The sequence below is a fragment of the Mastigoproctus giganteus genome, chromosome 7 (assembly GCF_048544385.1).
Source record: "Mastigoproctus giganteus isolate SK-2022 chromosome 7, ASM4854438v1, whole genome shotgun sequence".
NCBI classification, from domain to species: Eukaryota; Metazoa; Arthropoda; class Arachnida; order Uropygi; family Thelyphonidae; genus Mastigoproctus; species Mastigoproctus giganteus.
Window position 1 is genome coordinate 123,150,765 of NC_143581.1, and position 18,923 is coordinate 123,169,687.

Below are 18,923 nucleotides of genomic sequence, written 5' to 3' on the forward strand. Positions count from 1 at the left end.
ATATCAAGAAGTTTTACCAGTCTCTCGACTGAGACTCCAGGTTGGCTCGTATCCGGCTCGATGGGGTATCATGATATGGGGTATGTATCATGGTAAGGACTGGGTCCGCTCATACTGTTAGATGGCTTACTTCCAATTAATATCATTCTGTCGTATCTGACCAACTTCAAACTGCAACGCTTCATTTTTACCCGAATTGCGATGGATTTTTTCAAGACGACAACGCAACTATCCACATGCAAAAACTGTATGCGAATGGTTCGAGGAATATTCCCAAGATATCCAACGTTTACCCTGGCCGCCAAATACACCAGAATTGAGAACATCTGGGATACGTTGGAAAGGGCAGTTCGAATTCGCACTTCTCTACCAACCACAGTACAGCAGCTGACAAATATCCTGAACCGTATAATCAACAATCAGATTTCAATACTGGTTCGAATGACAAGCTAATTTTCATCAAAATTAACGGACGACTGTTGCTTAACTCCATTAATTCCCTATATCCAACCTACACTGCTAGCATAGATAAAGTCTCGCATTTCGTCAAGTGCTTCAGTCTGCATATTCTTGATTCTCTGCTCCACCTGTGCAATCACATCCTCTCAAAGAGCATTCGCTGATAGCTGGCGTATATACAGTATGCTGTTATCCTGTTGCCTAAAACCCAAACGTCAAGCCATTTACAGACAGATGTCCGCTGCATCCACACTACTAAAGCTACTGGAAAAATCCTCCTGTCACGCATAAATGCCTTCTTCGACAACCACCGAAGCAACTCCATTATGTTATCTTCAATAGATCAACAGTTACCTACCTCCTCGATGTCCAGACCTTGCACCCTCGTGGGTAGCACAGTTGGTAGGATCGCCGTCCTTCCCACACCGGATGGAAAAGGCCTAAGTTCGAATCCCGTCGATGACGGGAGGAATATTTACAGACCTTTTTCACAAAGTGGCTGAGTAGTCGGTCTCAGGCGAGAGTAGCTTGGTTTTTTTTCTCCCGGAAACTCAGGTTTTTCGTTCAGTAAACAGAAAATCCAGACAGACGGTATACACGGAGCAACATGGCTTAGTCGCCGATGCTCCTAAAACCCCAAAACCAACCAACTAGACCTTGCTAATAAATGCATTCAAGTCTAGATTGGAAATAGTTGTTTATGCAAACACTGAGGCCGCAGACTGTATATAAGTGTCAAAATGACTAATGTTATGAGGCGTTAGTATGTGATTATGTATGTAGTTTTCTCACTTCAGTATCTACTGAAGTGAGAAAACTACAAACATAATCATCTGCCACAATAAAGGACTACAAGCATGACCACACCGCCACAAATCTCGTAGTTGCCCCAACTGGTCTGCATGAGAACTTCAACCAGTCCCAAAATGTTTGTTGGTACAATGACTTCTGGGACGTGTCAGTGACAAAAAGTCTTTCACCTACTCTCCGAACCATTCCTGTTATTTACTAAAGAACAACTTGGCTCAAGATCTGCAAGAAAATATTCTAGCCCAGGTGCTTCCTATTATTCAACCCCTATAAATGCCCAGAACAGACCTCCAAAAAATCAGAGCTGCTTCTGTCAGAACGGAAGTACAGACATTCACTAGCTGAGCTAATTCCACTCTTATGTAATCCATGATATTTTCATTTCAACTGATATTCACACCTGAAACCAAAACTGGCATGTCTCCTGCAAAAGAACCGATAAGCTCCACTACACATAAAATAATGCGGAAATGAATGGCAAGCAACTTATAACAAATCTACATCATTTAGGATTATAACATGCTCTGCCAACGGATTGGTTCGTTACACTAGCAAGCAGTTAAATTCTGATGTGTTACTCTCCCAAAGACATCTACCCCTACAGAGTAGAAAATGCTCTGATATGTTCGAAAGTTATTATACTTTGCATTTGCTTGACACCGCCATTGTATCTCTCTCTCTCTCTCTTGCTTTTTTTTATAAATTTTATAGTTTTCACCAGATGTGTACTTCAAAGACGGGTAAAACATATTATTCCAAAATTAGTAGAGTAATTAATTCAGTGAAGGAATTTTGTGAAGAAGAGGCTAAAAAGAGCAGTTAGAATTCCCAACTAGCCAAGCTCTAAAACGGAACGTACTGCAGTATTTACAGGCGTAAGCCTTAAAGTAGTTCATGGAATAAAGTGGCAGAAACGTCTGTCGGACAGCAGTGGTGAAAATCTTTCAACAAGAAGTAAATGCCGAAGGTGGTTAGATCATCACACCGTTGTTTCAGGACAAATGCCTGTGATATGATAAATGATAATGTATATTTTAAAGGGAATAGGTCTGTGTCAAAACTCATATTTTTCCACTGATAAAAATAAATTTTCAGTGGAAAAATTAGTCAATATGCTTTCTATCAGCTTTCGTTAAAAAAAGTGGTATGCAGAACTTCTGACACACACACACTCTCCCGCCTGAGCAATAGAGAAAAGTGTTTGTGAGAAAAAAAATATTTCAGTTGCTCCGAGATGATTTTTTTTTTGTTCCAAAAGATTACATTGGTTTATGTTAAAATATATGCATGTGGTACAATTTCACATTTTATTGTGTAAAGAAGTTTTATATTTTTAACAGATCCATATTAAGAGACTGCAAAATAATACATTTACTAAATTCTGCATATTATTCATAATAATACAAATACTTTTACTACGTTCATTATGCACTTGGAAAAGTTATTGAGTGTTGTTCTGATTGTGAAATTTAGATATTCTACTTCCCAAAGTTGTAAAAAATTTCATGTTTTCAAAAATCTGTTAGTTTTTGCTAGGTGTGTGTGTGTGTTATAAATATTACTGGTAAGTGAAATTGAACAGCTGATTTGGAAAATGTAATCAGAAATAGAGGTAAACTGATCGTACGTAACTTAACTCGCTGAATGAGCATCTGAATCTGATTTTAAATGGCAATGTGAGGACCACATTATGCAGGAATAATTTATTTCGTTGTAAAAAGTTCGAAGTTCATTCGTGTTAGCACATTGAAATGGACACAGCATAAGGATGAAAACAGACATGTCAGTATTAGCCATATGGTGAAGAGTGGAACCCATTACAAAAAAAGGTCAGAATTAACAAAGCATTTGCTCAAACGAACACACTAAGCATCAATCAAACAAAATTTCACTTCACTATATAACAATGGATTTCTCACTATAGGGCTTGTGGACAAAAATTATACATGAATATCAACTAGTAAATTAAACTGCAGCGATATCAAATAAATATTATTCATTGAAACAGAATGCAGATAAACGTATGATATATATGTATTGTTTGGTCATTAAGTGATTTAATTGATTTTAAAGTTTTGCATTTAAAATATACTGTACGTTGGATTTTTGGAATTTAATTACAATTAACAGACAGCTTAAAGTATTAGTCTAAGGATTAATCTCTAAGAATTAAAGATACAAACAACGGTCCTTGAGGTTGTCACAGACATTCTCTCAGATATGCCAGACAAGCTGTACCTGGGAGTCTAAAACGCTGATGGAACTGATATTCGGGTGACACTCAAGTTAAGCAGACCCAATTTCGGCGAAGTCCGGACGGTCTGTGACAGCCATCCTCTGCTTGCACCTTCGTGATGGTGGGACTGTTAGTAATCCTGGGTATAACCTCCATGCACAAGCACACGGTGGGTGACCACCCAGGTGTGAACCAACGTAAGCAGGGGTCGAAGTGCGGCGCCCACACCACATGGAGGAATGCCGCTCCTCTGTGTTACCAGGCAGTACTAGGTGGTAGATGACTCTCATCAACCGGTGAAATACCACCACTTTGCTTATTGGAGGCTAGGCGCCTCCGTAGCCAGGTGGGCAGGAGCAGCAGTGCGTAGCACACGCTTCTTGATTAGACCGGGGTTCGAGCCAGTGCCCACCAAATACGGAGGATGCGGAAAGGTCAGGGAATGACCACCGCATATCCCCAGAGCAATATGGCCTTAGTTGCTAATGCTCCTAAAAACCAAATAACAACAACAACAACATTGGAGGTTTGAAGTGGTGGAACCAACGTTTACTCTCCAGAGCTAAATTCCGGTCAACCTTCCCCATCTCTTCCATCATGCAGTATGACTGATGACTTTTGAGGTTATGATGAACATCGTGGCGAGATTCAATCTTCCTTACGTTTCGAGGGTACAGCTCTAAAACGGTGTTCGCAGGCCGTCCGCTAGTTAGTACACCGGACAGAACCTATTGGTAACTCTCTAGGAGGCTTCCGGATCAGCTAGTGTATAATCTTGCTACCTCTACTCTGCCAGATAGTGACTGGAGTCTGAGTAGTGTGTATGCGGGGAGCATTGTCGAGACCACGTTATGTCAAGGATCTGGATATATTCTTATCATGTGTATTTATATCCAATAATTTCATTACTTCATACAGCATGTCCACCCACTTTTTCTTACTATTGAATACAATATGAATTGTCAAACTAATAGAATAAGCTTATCTGTGAAATATATGTAAACCTCCCAAAAAAAAACTACAGCCATTATCAACCCACTGCAGGATGGAAACCTCCTCAACAATTCATGTTGAGGGAGATGGACCATAATCTGCCACGCTGGTCCAGTGCGGGTTGGCAGATCGACCGTATTTAGCAGTCAGGGGCTTGAACCCCGATCTACTCAAGGAGCGTGAGTTACTGCATTCCCGCTCCTGACCACTCGGCTACGGAGGCCGTATAAACCTCCCAAAAACTTCCTAATTCATTTCACAAATATACGTGGTCTCAATTCTAATCTCAACGATGTCCATTTCCACTTGCAGTCTGCCTACCCCATGTACTTTTTTCTGACAGAATCTCAGTTATCGGTTGATTCGAGTACTGCTATTTCAGTTGTCCAAATTATTCGCTGTATGAGTCCTTTCGCCTCAAAGGTGGTACTTGTGCATATGTCCGTTCCGATATTCCCTGTCAGATACTTGGTAATTTGGAATCTCCTCTTTTCGATCTTCTCTGGCTTAAAATCTCTCTACCTCATTGTGTCAAATTCATCTGTTGTTTCTACCGTTCCCCAAACGCCACCAATCACTTGGAGCTCTTTAACTTCCTCCAGTCCAACTTTTCTAACAGTGACGTAATTTTTCTTGGTGATTTTAATGTTCACAACTCCAGCTGGCTTCCGTTTTCTAATCACACCGACTCAGCTGGTCCAGATGCTGAGGCTTTTGCTATTACTTGCATAGATTGTTCATTTACCTACAAGAATACCGGACAATCCTAACCATACAGCCAACACGCTTGATCTTTTTATCACAAAACCCTTCTAAGTACACGGTCGAATTGAGAGGTCCTTTAGGCACCTCAGTTCACAACTTGGTGATTGTCTCTTCTCCAATGGGGCCTTTATCTCATGGCTGTTCACAACCTCGTATTGTTTGACATTACAAGAATGCAAAATGGGATGACCTGCGAGATTTCTTTTCTTCTTTTCCTTGGTCAGATTACTGTTTCAAAACTTCTGATGTCAACGTTTGCTTAGATCGTGTCAGTGAAATTATTCTTGCAGGAATGGAATCCTTTATTCCAACACTCCACTTTAAAAGCTCGTCCTTTATCTAAACCTTGGTTTTCCAATAAATGTGCTAAGGCTGTTCAGGAGAAGAATTTGCATATCGTAATTGGCTTGTTTCCAAATCTCCAGTTTCATTTTCTGCCTACGCCAAAGCTCGCAACAATTGTAAAGCAGTTATTAATCAGTCCAAACTAGAGTTTGAACAGGCTAAGAGTAGAAAACTTGCTTCTTGCCCTAATGGTAGCCGAGCATTCTGGTCTCTTGCCAAAGCTATTGGCCGCAACTTTTGCCCATCTCTGCTCCCAGCTCTGTCCAAACGAGATGGTTCTGTTGTCACTTCAGCCAAGGATAAAGCTGACCTGCTAGCATCCCATTATTCTTTCAGCTCATGTATTAATGATCTTGGTAAAACACCTCCCACCATTCCCAACACGCTCCATTCAATGCCTCCTGTGGTCTTCCGTAAAAAGGATGTCAGAAGGATTTTGATGAATCTTGATGCTAAGAAAACTCCAAGTCGCGATGGTATTCTCCACAAACAATCCTTCCTATATGTTATCGCATTGTTGAAGGGAAAATTAAGAAAACAAAATTAAAAAATGGACTATTTTAAATCCATTGCAGTTAACGGTACCTCTATTTCTCCTTTCTGTTGCAATAAAGAAGTTAATAACATTGCTGTTGGAGGCTTTAAAATTTCAATTTACATGCTGGAATATTTAAAATAATTAAACAAAATAACGTACTATTATTTTCAAACTTGCGGCAGTGAAATAAGAAAATATATTTCTCAGATACGCATTAAAGTTATTTCTAAAAAATCTACACTGATGCCAACACGCTCACACGTAATACATATATTCAAATTTCCATAATAGGAAATTAAGTGAAGAATTGATGCTTCATTCATTTTGCATATCTTTAAAATTATAATTTCTGGAAAATATTTATCAGAATATTTCATTAAACATAAAAATTTTAAAAATTGAGGGAACAATACATTGTTATTTTAAACGTTTTGCAATAAGAAAACATTATTTTGTTAATATAACTAAAACAGTGCAAGTTTATAATTTTTGGAAATTATTTCTTATGTTATTAAAATATAACATAATATTTTAAAAAATGTGCAAACGTCAGGAAAATATTTCTCTGAGCATTACAATTTAGAATTTTTCTTTTTTTAAATGAATAATGCCCTGTTAAAGATTTTACTACCTGAAAAAAAAAATGCTCAATAATCATGCGTAAAAATATATATCTTTGAAACTATAATTTCTCAGAAAACATTCTATTGCAACGTAGAAATAAAAATATATATATTTGAGAATTTTATTATAAAAACAATCTAGAACAAAATCTTATTATTACCTTCGTTTTACATTTTATTAGCTCATTTTCTTTAATAAAGAGTAAAATCTTGGTAGCCTAGGGGGTTTAAGAAATTGCCTATAAGGTACGCAGAGACCTGAGTCGGAGTCCACCCTAAAAATATTATTATAAATAAATTGTGATCCCATTCAACTCTAACGTTGAGCTAAATGATTTGTGATAACTGAGAGCAAAGTGGAGGAGAAATCATTGAGGTTAAACATAAGAAAGGCAGAAAGGCACCTGGGTGGACGGAATCTATCCAGTTATATTAAAGGAGGCTGCAAAGTAAGTAAGCAAATCCTTAGACATAATTATGAGAGCTTCCTTGGACTTGGGGAAGCCCCCTCAGCCTGGAGATGTGCGAATGTATTTCTAATTCACAAAGGGCGATCAAAGGATGACAAGTAATTACAGACCTGTTAGTTTGACTTCTGTTCTAGAGAAAATAAAGAAGTCGCTGGTTAAAGAAACATTACAGGATTTTCTAGACAAGACTGCAGTAATAATTCAGACACAGCATGAGTTTGTTAAGGGAAAGTCTTGTCTGACAAATTTGATTGGATACTATGATGTGGTTACAAAGGAACTGGATGCCAAAAATAATTTTGATATCATATATTTGGATTTCAGAAAAGCTTTTGACACTGTTGCGCATGGAAGACTACTGTACAAATTGGAGCAGAATGGTATTAAAGAAAAGTTGCTACAATTGATAAAAGGATGGTTGAGTGGGAGAAGACAGAGAATGGTAATTAATGGATACTGCTCTACGTGGACTAATGTCATTAGTGGTGTCCCTCAGGGTTCGGTGTTGGGCCCATTGTCGTTTTGTATATTTATCAATGATATTGATGAAGGTATATCAGGCTTAGTTTGCAGATGATACAAATGTTGATAGGGTTGTTAATTACAGTAAAGACAGTATACTTCTGCAACAGGATCTAGAAAAGTTGGGCAGATGGGCCGAGAAGTGACAACTGAAGTTTAACATTGACAAATGCAAAGTACTGCATATGGGTAGCAGTAGCCCCAAAGAAACGTACTGACTATGTGGTACTATACTGATAGTAGTAGAGAATGAAAAGGACCCGAGGGTAATTGTGCAGGCAAATATGAAGTTTTCTGAGCAGTGCAGACAGGTTACCAGAGCAGGTCATGATGTCTTGTCAATGATATACAGGAATTTTGCTAGCAGAGATAAGGAGGTGATTATTCCTTTGTATAATGCAATGGTCAGGCCACATCTTGAATACTGCGTACAGGTCTGGAGATCTCATTTAGGAAGGATGTAGATTCGCTAGAACGAGTACAAAGAAGCGCAACAAGATTAGTGAGGGTGCTCTTACCAAGAAAGTTCTGCAAATTGCAGCGTCTGGAGATTAAGCACTTGCGAGGTGATCTAACTGAGGTGTACTTGAATGGCTTTAGTAGGCTCAATGCTGATGGGATTCTTCCTCTTGTTCAGATTACGAACCTGAAGGGGCATAAATTCAAATTGAGGAAAGACAGTTGCAGAATAGATGTGCGAAAATTTGCCTTTAGCCAGGGGGTGGTTGATTGCTGGAACAAACTTCCATCTGTCGTTGAGGTTGATAGCTTAAATAAATTCTAGGCTGAACTAGACAAACTTTAGGATCGAATGGATGGGAGGATTTTTTCTTTTTTTCTTGGTCGATGCTAAATAAGCTTACTTTCTTGCATCATATGCCTTAACTAATGCTAATAGCATAAAAGTTTAAAAATATGTGGTCTCCCTTCCTAGCGGTGCCATGAAAATTGCTGGATGATGCCACGAAAGACATGGGAGCCAAGACTGGTGTCAGAATAGCAGGATATTTGCTTCACGTAATCATCGATAATGTCACAGAACAGTTGTACCTTAGCCGCCAAAGTCGTGCAACTTTTAGCGGAAGAATTCTCTTGTTATTAAAACTCCTTTTTGTAGTGAATGATACCATACACCATTCTCATAGATTATTCATATTTATGTTTTAAGTATCTTAAAAGATATATATATATATATCATAATTTCTCTCAAGCTCCTCTTGGCCGTGGAAGGTTATTTGAATTGTATATGGGTTATATATGTAATTTTAGCATCCCATGCACTAGAATTTTTATACCATAAACATGATGGTATCTTTATCCTTTCTCAGGCGACATACACTGAGTCAAATTTAAACTGAAAAAAGGGTGATTGTGGAATAACTATGCAGATTTTTTTCTTGAGCCAGAGATTAATGAATTGTTGGGGGGGGGGGGCTTTCCTCTATTGTTGTAAAAGTGGAGTGTTTGAATAAATATAAATGATTGGACAAATGAGGCGGTTTTTTTTTTTTTTTTTGACCACGCTTTATTGAATGCATAATTTTGTCAATTCTAATACAAATACGAAATACAATATAAATAAGTAGTGTGTGCCCAAATGGACAGACGGTTCGTATCGATTGTATTATTACAATGCCCTTCCACTTTGACTATTAGATATAAAACACGCTTATTGACATTTATTACGATAATGTTAATCGCCGTGTTACACTTAAAAATTATATATTATTAATTTAATTGTACATATTCTGAAAAACTATTTATTTTAAGAAAAATAATTTTAAATGAAAACCAGAACAACACAGCATCCCGAAAACATTGTTTGGGACAAAGGGCCAATATTTTATAAACAGGACATGTGATTACCATATTCTGTGCATCTAATATAATACTTTAAAGCAAAATAGTTATTCTAATAAATTAACTTTGGAATTTTAAGCATGTTATCCTCATATTCTAGCAAGTAATTGTCAAAAATATATTATTACAATTCTTTTTATAATAAATACATTTACTCTACATTAGTTATAGTAATTCAGGGACTCCTCAAGCGGCCGTTTACTCTATTTCTGCCACTAAACATAATTGTATAAGTAGGATATAGCCTGCCTACCCATAGCATTGAGTAAACCTGCCAAGTCCATCGATCACATTGTAAATACACTTCGTCATAATTTGTCTTGGTATTGCATTACGAAGTTTAAATAAAAAAGCACTGCTCAAATAGAAAAGTATATTGCTATTTATTTTAAATGTGTCATTCTCGTTTTTTTTTTTTTTCTTTTTTGGAGCCTCACTGTTGAGGGGTAGGCACCATAAGTGATGAAAAACGTCCACAATATGTGTGAACTTTCAAAAATATCTACCTCCGAATGGATGATTGGCCTGCTCACACTTGCATAAGAGAGCACGTAGGGCATTTTTACTGAAATTTGGGAATTTTTATTGATTATGCAAAGTATCCATGGTGCGCTGCCTCGAGATCGATATGGCTGGCAAAAGCTTATTGTTACATTTTGTATAGTTTGCTGGCCCATTCCGATAAACACAGTTGGTTTAAAATAAATTGTAAATCACACCACTAAAGCATATCAATAAAGTTTTTCATTGGTCAATTTCATGTAATTTATATGAGTATAAATTACTCAAATACTCTGCCACAGCATTTATGATAAGACTTGCCTTTAACATTAATAATAACATCAAAACTATAATAATCATTATGCCATAACATCCTAATTTATTCTTCAATTTATTTCAATTGTTATGTATTTATTATCTTCACAGGAATGAACCGCTACAGTATACCGAAGTGTTTACCTCTCGGACAGCATGGAGATTACTGCAGAGATGGAAATAGTGCTGAAAACAGGACGCTGTTTTATCCTAGTGGTTTTACAGTAGATGTTTGGGATGTCTACACACACGTGTGTCCTTGTGACAACAACATGCTTTGTGAAGAAGCAACCTGTCGATCTCAGAAAAGTTTCGACAACAACGGTATATATTACTCTTGACCTCCCTCTCCGAGAACTGCTTCGGCGTTGTGTCTGTGATATCCATAACTTCTCATAATCTACCTTTTCATTGCTTTTCATAAATTAATATAAATATATATACATATAAGTTTGCTGTACATGCATACGTAGACAGATAGGCACACTCAGTATACGATAATTTGGTGTCTGTTCACCATCTTGATTTTTCATAATAAAAAGAAAACATATTTTTTTAAATTTTAGATGGTGTGCTGAATTGATTGTGCGCTACGTAGCGTCTCCTGTTAAAATAAATTCATATAAAATAATTTATAATTCACATAATAAATTATATTTACGAAACACTGTTCCTTTAGCTTTTGAACTTCAATCACAAAAACCTTTTATTAGATGGAGTGGTTTTGATTAGATTCAGATATGTGAGCATTCATTTTAATGTCTTAATAATGCACAAGTAGTGGCCAAATTTCGCACAAAATTGAAATTTCAGCGCTGTGAAAGTGAGTTAATGAGCAGCTCAAAATAGCGTTTCGATAATGCTCCTAAAAACCAAATAACTTGCTAATGCTCCTAAAAACCAAATAACATAACATAACTGGGTCAACTCATACTGACAACGAGACAGTTAATTAGTGATGGGACTGCAATTCCCATTTTGTGTAAGGGCTGACACAAGCAGAGTAAGGTTTCTTTCTGGGAGGGTGCCTGTGACTGGCAGATCTCCTCCTCAGGACATCCATGGCATGTACTGCAATGATTCACGAAGACAGCTCTGTGAGCACTTGCGTTATCACCCATTAAAAGCACATTTGGAGCAATTGCTCCAGCAAAATGGCAAGCATAAGGATCAGGATCTTATCCTGATACCTTACTGCCATGAGCCTCACAGGAACTCATGCAGATCTCATGCAAAAATATGGCGATTGGCAGAGCGATTCCAGTCAATGCCATTAAACGAACAACTATCCGAATGAACAGTGTAACCTTACTGTTTCCTACCTACGAGGCCTAATTATACACGGGTGTTCAAAAAAAAATGCATCGCCTAGAAATTTCACATTTCTAACCCTTTTTCGCGATGGTATGTTACATTAATGACTAGCATCACAAATAGAAATATAAACAAAAGATATTTATTAATAGTTAAGCAAAGCTAAGTAATATTTGACAGCTGCTCCAAAATATTCCAAAATGAGCATTTGCCACCTTAGAACAATTTTGGTAACAAGACAATTATGACTGAAATGTTATCAGAAGGCCTCAATTTGCTTCAGTTTATCATTTTAAATGGAAAACAAAATGAAAAGTTCACCAGGTGTAAACTAATATTTAGTTGAACCGCCTCTGGCCCTGACGACAACAGCACACCATCCAGGCATTAACAAGATCAATTTCTGAAGATAATCGACTGATAGTTCGTGGTTCCAAACACGAATTACGAAGTTCACGAAGGGTCTTTAGTTTCTTTCTGGCAACTGCAGATTCCACAGGATGCCAACAGTTCTCTATAGGATTCAGGGCCGGCGTGTTGTAATGGACCGTTCTTCCAACCGTTTTTTCACCTGTAATAAATGTAAACACATTACTGTCGAACTAAAGTAACTACAGAAGTGCCTGCTTACACCTTTCGCCCGATGACAAGGAGTAGGGTCGTCCTGAAAGATGCAGTTACTTGGCAGGTTGAAATGGTCTCTAATGGTTTCCAGCAATTTGCCCAGGCGTCTCCGTAGCCAGGTGGGCAGGCAGGAGCAGCAGTGCGTAGCACACGCTTCTTGATTAGACCGGGGTTCGAGCCAGTGTCCACCAAATACGGAGGATGCGGAAAGGTCAGTGAATGACCACCGCATATCCCCGGAGCAATATGGCCTTAGTTGCTAATGCTCCTAAAAACCAAATAACAAATAACAAACAAGCAATTTGCCTTCCAATATAGCCAGGTATCCATTGGCATTTACGGAACCTTTTATAAACTGCAGGTGACCTACTCCGCGATAAGAAATGCACCCCCATGTCATTTGGCTGGAAGGGAATTCTTCTAATCCAGGTCTAATCAAGAAGCGTGTGCTACGCACTGCTGCACCTGGCTACGGAGGCGCCGCTATCATAATAGCAAGCATGATATTAACAAAAGCTGGGAGGTACATTCCCACTTACACCAATGAGAGGAGTGTAACCAAAACAGCTCGTACCCGGCGAAGCATGGACGCTATAAGATTTCTAAATGTGTCTTGTGGTATCTGGTACCAACACGTAATCAGCGGATCCTTTTAACTCCTGTAATCCGTGGTTGATATGCCGCAGATCGGAGTTGCTGTTCCAACACAAACCACAGATGCTCGATGGGATTGATGTCTGGGGAATTTGGAGGCCAGGGCAATCCTGGAAGCCTTCTTCATGTTCTGTGAAACAGTTACGAACAATTCAGGCGATGTGGAATGGCGCATTATCCTGCTGAAAGACGGCACTGCCAGAGGTGAAGACCATTGCCATGAAAGGGTGAAATTCCGAGTATCTAATAGAAATCGAACTACCACCTTATAGAGGCGCACATTACGCATATTATTCTTGCCTATAAAAACACTGGTTGCGACCACATCACTTCATTCCTGTTTTTTGGCATGCTCAGTGGGACAGTGACATCTCTAGTATGTCAAATCATCGTCCTTTAGATGATTCCCTGTGATTGAAGCCTGCAGTTGCACGCGGAATTGGCTTGATGTGTCACGCAATGTCGTCTAGGAACTATGGGAGCAGTTTCAGGAAACAAGAACCATTACATGAAGAGCTGGCCAAAGTTGCACAAGGGCTACGGCAACCAGAACAGACTGCTATCTGGCTATAACAGCAAGACGGAACCTTATGATGTCTTATCATCAACTTTCTCTTGAGGTTGCTGCGGCCACAGGTGAATTTCCAACCAGACTGTGTTAAAAAGGCTCAATTCAAGTGGACTCTATGCAAGGAAGCCAATGGTTTTTATCCCATTAATTCCGAACCACCGCAGACCTTGTCGAGACTAGTGCCATGAACATGTGACTTGGAGCCCTGGCAAACGGCGTAGAGTTCTGTTCTTTGCCGAGTCCCGTTTTAGCTTACATACAGATTCTAGACGTTATTTCATCTGGAGACAACAAGGAATGCAGTACGTTAAAGAAAGGGACAGTTACGGTGGAGGTGGTGTCATCGAGGGGTGTAATAATGATCAATGGCCACACCTCTCCATGTTTTTGGTAGGAGTACAGTAACTGAGCAGAGGTACCAAGAACAGCTCCTAGAGCCCAATGTACAACTTTTTAGGGGTGCAGCCAGCTTAGAATTTCTTTTCATGCACGACAATGCCACTGCACAAAGAGCTCAAGTGGTAGATGAATATCTTGAAACTAAAAATATCCACCGACTACCATGGCCAGCACGATCACTAGACTTAAATCTGATTGAACATGTGTGGGATGCCCTTCGGCATCAGATTGCATGTTAATAGTCAACTCCTCGGACACTTGGTGAAGGTCTGTGCTGGAGGGAAAATGGAATTTGTTGCCACCACAGAACCTTATAGCCAACCTTATATCGAGCATGGTTCATCGCTGTCAAGCCTGTTTAGCCGGTGAAGGGAATCATACGTGGTATTGATATCATGTAACCATATTTTCTAGCATCTTGTATCAAATTCTGTAATTTTACCTTTTTGGAAATTAGCATTAGCAGAGGCATACGATGTAAGAAAGCAAGCTTATACAGTAACAGCCAAAAAAAAAAAAAAAAAAAAAATTTCCCGTTTCACCCATCCATTCAATCCAAAACTTTTTCTAGTACAGCCTTGAATTTATCTAAGCTGTCAACTTCCACGACGACAGATGGACGTTTGTTCCAGCAATCAACCACCCGCTGGCTGGCTAAAGGCAAATTTCCGCACATCTATTCTACAACTGTCTTTCCTCAATTTGAATTTATGCCCCTTCACGTGTAGGAATCTGAGAAAGAGGAAGAATCCCATCAGCAATGAGCTTGCTCAAACCATTCAAAGCCTTATACAACCCAATCAGATCACCACGCACGTGCCTAGTCTCCAGACAATGAAATTTGCAGAACTTAACAGCAACCCTTTGTTCCACTCACTAATCTCGCTGCCCTTCTCTGTACTTGTTCTAGTAGCTCAACATCTTTCCTAAAATGAGCCGCCACACTATGCAGTACTCAAGGTGTAGCCTGACCATTGCATTATACAAAGGGACAACCACCTCCTTATCCCTACTAGCAAAATCCCCATATATCATTGACAAGACTCAATGAGCTACTCTTGCAACTTGTCTGCACTGTTCAAAAAACTTCATATCTGACTTCACAGTTACATCCAGGTCTCTTTCATTCTCCACTTCTGAGTGTTATACCGCACAGTTGGTATGTTACCCTGGGGTTACTGCTACTCATATGCAGTATTTTGCATTTGTCAATGTTAAACTTCAGTTACTACCTCTCAGCCGATCTGCTCAACTCTTCTAGATCCTGTTGCAGTAGTGTACTATCCTTACGGTCATTAACAATCCTACCAACCTTCCCATTGTCTGCAAACTTGGACATTAAGCCTGACTTACCTTCATCAATATCATTGATAAATACAGAAAACAACAATGGGCCCAACGCGGACCCCTGGGGAACTCCACTAATAACATTTGTCCACAAAGAGCAGTGTCCATTGATTACCACTCTGTCTTCTTCCACTCAACCATCCTTTTATCGTGTAGCAACGTGCCCTTAATGCCATACTGCTCCAACTTTTACAGTAGTCTTCCATGTGCAACAGTATAAATCCTTACAAACCCCATCTATAAATGTCCCTTATACCTGCCAAAAGTGTTTAGCTGTCTCCTCGTTTCATCGTTATTCTATGGTACATCACCATACCAAATTCTGTCCCGCTTCATCGCAAGCTTCACCACGTTTTCTACATGTTCTGTTAATTTTGTCGAGCAGTGGATTTTAGTGTAGTATTTTTAATTATATTGAATTTGAAGGAAAGTCACTGGTCACACTGCTCAAGCTAGTGGTGTGGTTTGGCTCTAGGTGGGGGGGGAGTTATCCTTCTAATCATGACCTTATGAGATGTACTGCATGTCTGATGTTTGTGGACTAGCAGGAACAGGACATGATATTGCCAAGGGGCCCATCAAGCTCTCAGCTGCCCATCACAATGCCAGTGATTGCAATTGATCATCAGGTAACACAGCGGCAATCTCCAAGGCAGAATGAGCTGGTCGAACAGCAGCTAGTTGTTGTCGGTGACTCTATTGTCAGGGAAAAGGGAAATATATGGCGCAAAAAGGATAGGTGGATTAGGACTAGTGTATGTCTGCCAGAAGAAAAAGTTGTCAACGTTGTAGAGCAATCATCTTTTAAGGCACAAACAGCGATACTATTGTACAAATTGGCACTATTTACATTAAAAATAGGAGGTATGCAGACTTACTTAACATGTTGAAAAAAAAGTCGCGAAAGGGTTAAATTTGTAAGTGTCCGCAATTCTGCCTAGACACGATAGGAGGAGTAAGTGATGAGAGGCCTTGTCAATCATTTAGGCCCTAGAGAGATTGTGAAAGGTAATCATTTAGGCACTAAAGAGGTTGTGACAGGCACAATGGGTTTCACAGCATGTGCTTCTGAACAGGAGAGACAGCAACTACAGGGATTGGGTACACTTAAATAGAAAGGGAGCAAGAATATTTGCTGATGCTATTGAGGCAGTGTTAAGTGGGTCGGAAAACTGCTAGTTTAGGGGTATATACAGACTAATAGATTAACAGAAGCCACAGGCAGAGATGAAAGTGATTATTTTCACGCTTCTATTGGAAGGGGCAGCAGCCTTGAAAGCAAGTTGTTGGGATTTCAAGAACTGCTGGGAGTCATTATGGAACAAGTAAATACATGGGCTGTGTTAGGGTAACTAAGAGCAAGAAGAGGTGTATACTTACATACATACACACACACACACACACACACCGATGACAGGAGTATAGTAAATCAATTTGATAAATATGAAATGCTGGTCAAGACATCAAATGCAGACATTGTTGGGATTTCAGAGAGATGATACCAATCAGATATAAGGGATACAGAATCTGAATATGGGGAGTACAATGTATATACAGAAAGGACAGATAGGATAGGAGGGATTATGCTCTTAGTTAAGAAGTACATAAAATCTAAGACAATGCATTCATTGCATATGGGTGGTCAGTGTAATGTTGAGACAGTTTCGTGTGACATAAGCACCGGGAAAGCAAACATGAGAGTAGAAGCGTGTTATTGGCATAATAACTCTGATGAATACACCGAACAGCTGTAAATCAGAATGTCTTATAATGGGGGATTTTAACTTTCAGTTATTGACTGGAACTTGTGGGTCACTTACAGATTAACAAGACTTTTGTGGATTAATCGAATGACCGTTTTTTACAGCAGCATGGTAGAGAGGCAACCAGATGGAGTAACACTCTTTATCTGATTACCAGCAATGATTATTCATGCATTAAAAATTTACAGATAAAGGAACGACTAAGTGGCAATGATCGCAGTGTATTGATTTGGAATTTACTTAGTGATGTACCTACCATCAAGGGTAAAGGGAGAGGTTAATGCTTTCGTAAAGGTTACTACAGCGGTCTCAGACAGTTTTTAAATTCTATACAGTGGGACCACCTGGCGATGTTACCATCACGAAATTCTAAATGAGAAGCATTCAAAGAATTAATCATAGAAGCTATTAGGCTTTCGTACCAACTAAGAAATACTCTTCAAGGTATAGGCCTAAATGGATATCATACGAACTGATGAATCTCGTGGCAGAAAATAAAAGTGCATGGGATATATATATATATATATATATTATCGGGAGACACAGAAACCTATGGTATATATAAACTAGTCTGTAATCAAGTCTCATAGGAGGTCGGGCAAATGAAGGCAAGCGGAATGGGACGAATCAAATTGGTCGACTTGACATCGATGGTTTCACTGTTGATGATCCAGCTCAGGTTGCTGACAAACTGGATGAGTATTTTGCATCTACATTCACAGATGAGTAATTCTTTAGAGAAGGGAATGCGGAAGTTTATAAAACTCTAACAGGGAACTAAACGAGTTTGTAATAACTGAGAGGAAAGTGTAAGAGAAATTGTTGAAGTTGAACATAAGGAAGGCACCAGGGATGGATGGGACCTACCCAATTTTATTAAACATAATTAAGGGATTCAGTCTACAATTACTCCTGTCAAAGGAGTAATTGTAGACCTTTAGTTTTAACTTCTGTTCCAGAAAAAATAATGGAGTCACTGATACAAGAAGTAATGCAGGATCATCTACACACGTCCGCAATTATATTTCAGACACAGCATGGGTTTGTTAAGGGGAAATCTTGTTTGTCCAATTTGACTGGATACTACTTAGGAGCCGACCGGCTAGCCGGGTGGGTAAAGTGCCTCTCTGGCAACCTCAAGGTCGCGGGTTCGAATCCCACCTCGGGCTTGGATCAAAGTACTGCAAAAACCTTGGGAGGTGCATTATGGCCACAGAAGCCGATGGGCCAACAACTACCAAGAAAAAAAAAAAACTACTTAGTGCTAGGCGCCTCCGTAGCCAGGTGGGAAGGAGTGGCAGTGCGTACACGCTTCTTGGTTAGACCGGGGTTCGAGCCCGTGACCACCAAATACGGGGGATGTGGAAAGGTCAGGGAATGACCACCGCATATCCCCGGAGCAATATGGCCTTAGTTGCTAATGCTCCTAAAAACCAAATAACAACAACAACTTAGTGCTCACAAAGGAACTCGATGCAAAAAAAAATTTATATCATATACTTGGATTTCAAAAAAAATTGACACTGTTCCACATGAAAGATTGATGTACAAATTGGAGCAGTGTGGCAATAGGGATAAGTTATCGCCATGGATAAAGGGATGGTCGAGTGGCAGAAAGCAGAGGGTGGTAATAAACGGGCATTGCTCTCCTTAGATTAACGTTATCAATTTAAGAAATGTGTGCTCAGTGCTATGCCCCACTGTCTAAGTCTTAATGACTAAATCTGTAGATGAAATGGCGGTTGGCAGATTGGTTTATGACAGTATTACTGCAATAGGATCTAGAAAAGTTACGCAGATGGGCTGAGAAACGG

The 18,923-nt window shown here is 39.3% G+C and overlaps 1 protein-coding gene across 1 annotated transcript in view; it reads left to right on the top strand.

Annotated features, from left to right (window-relative positions):
- The window catches only part of LOC150083177 (astakine-like), a 45,903-nt gene extending 34,956 nt beyond the window's left edge, over window positions 1–10,947 (top strand). Inside the window, exon 4 of the mRNA XM_090377086.1 lies at window positions 10,549–10,947. Coding sequence (XP_090233212.1) covers window positions 10,549–10,778 — 230 coding nt within the window. The 3' untranslated portion in view covers window positions 10,779–10,947. The remainder of the gene's footprint in view (window positions 1–10,548) is intronic.
- The last annotated feature ends 7,976 nt before the right edge of the window (window positions 10,948–18,923 follow it).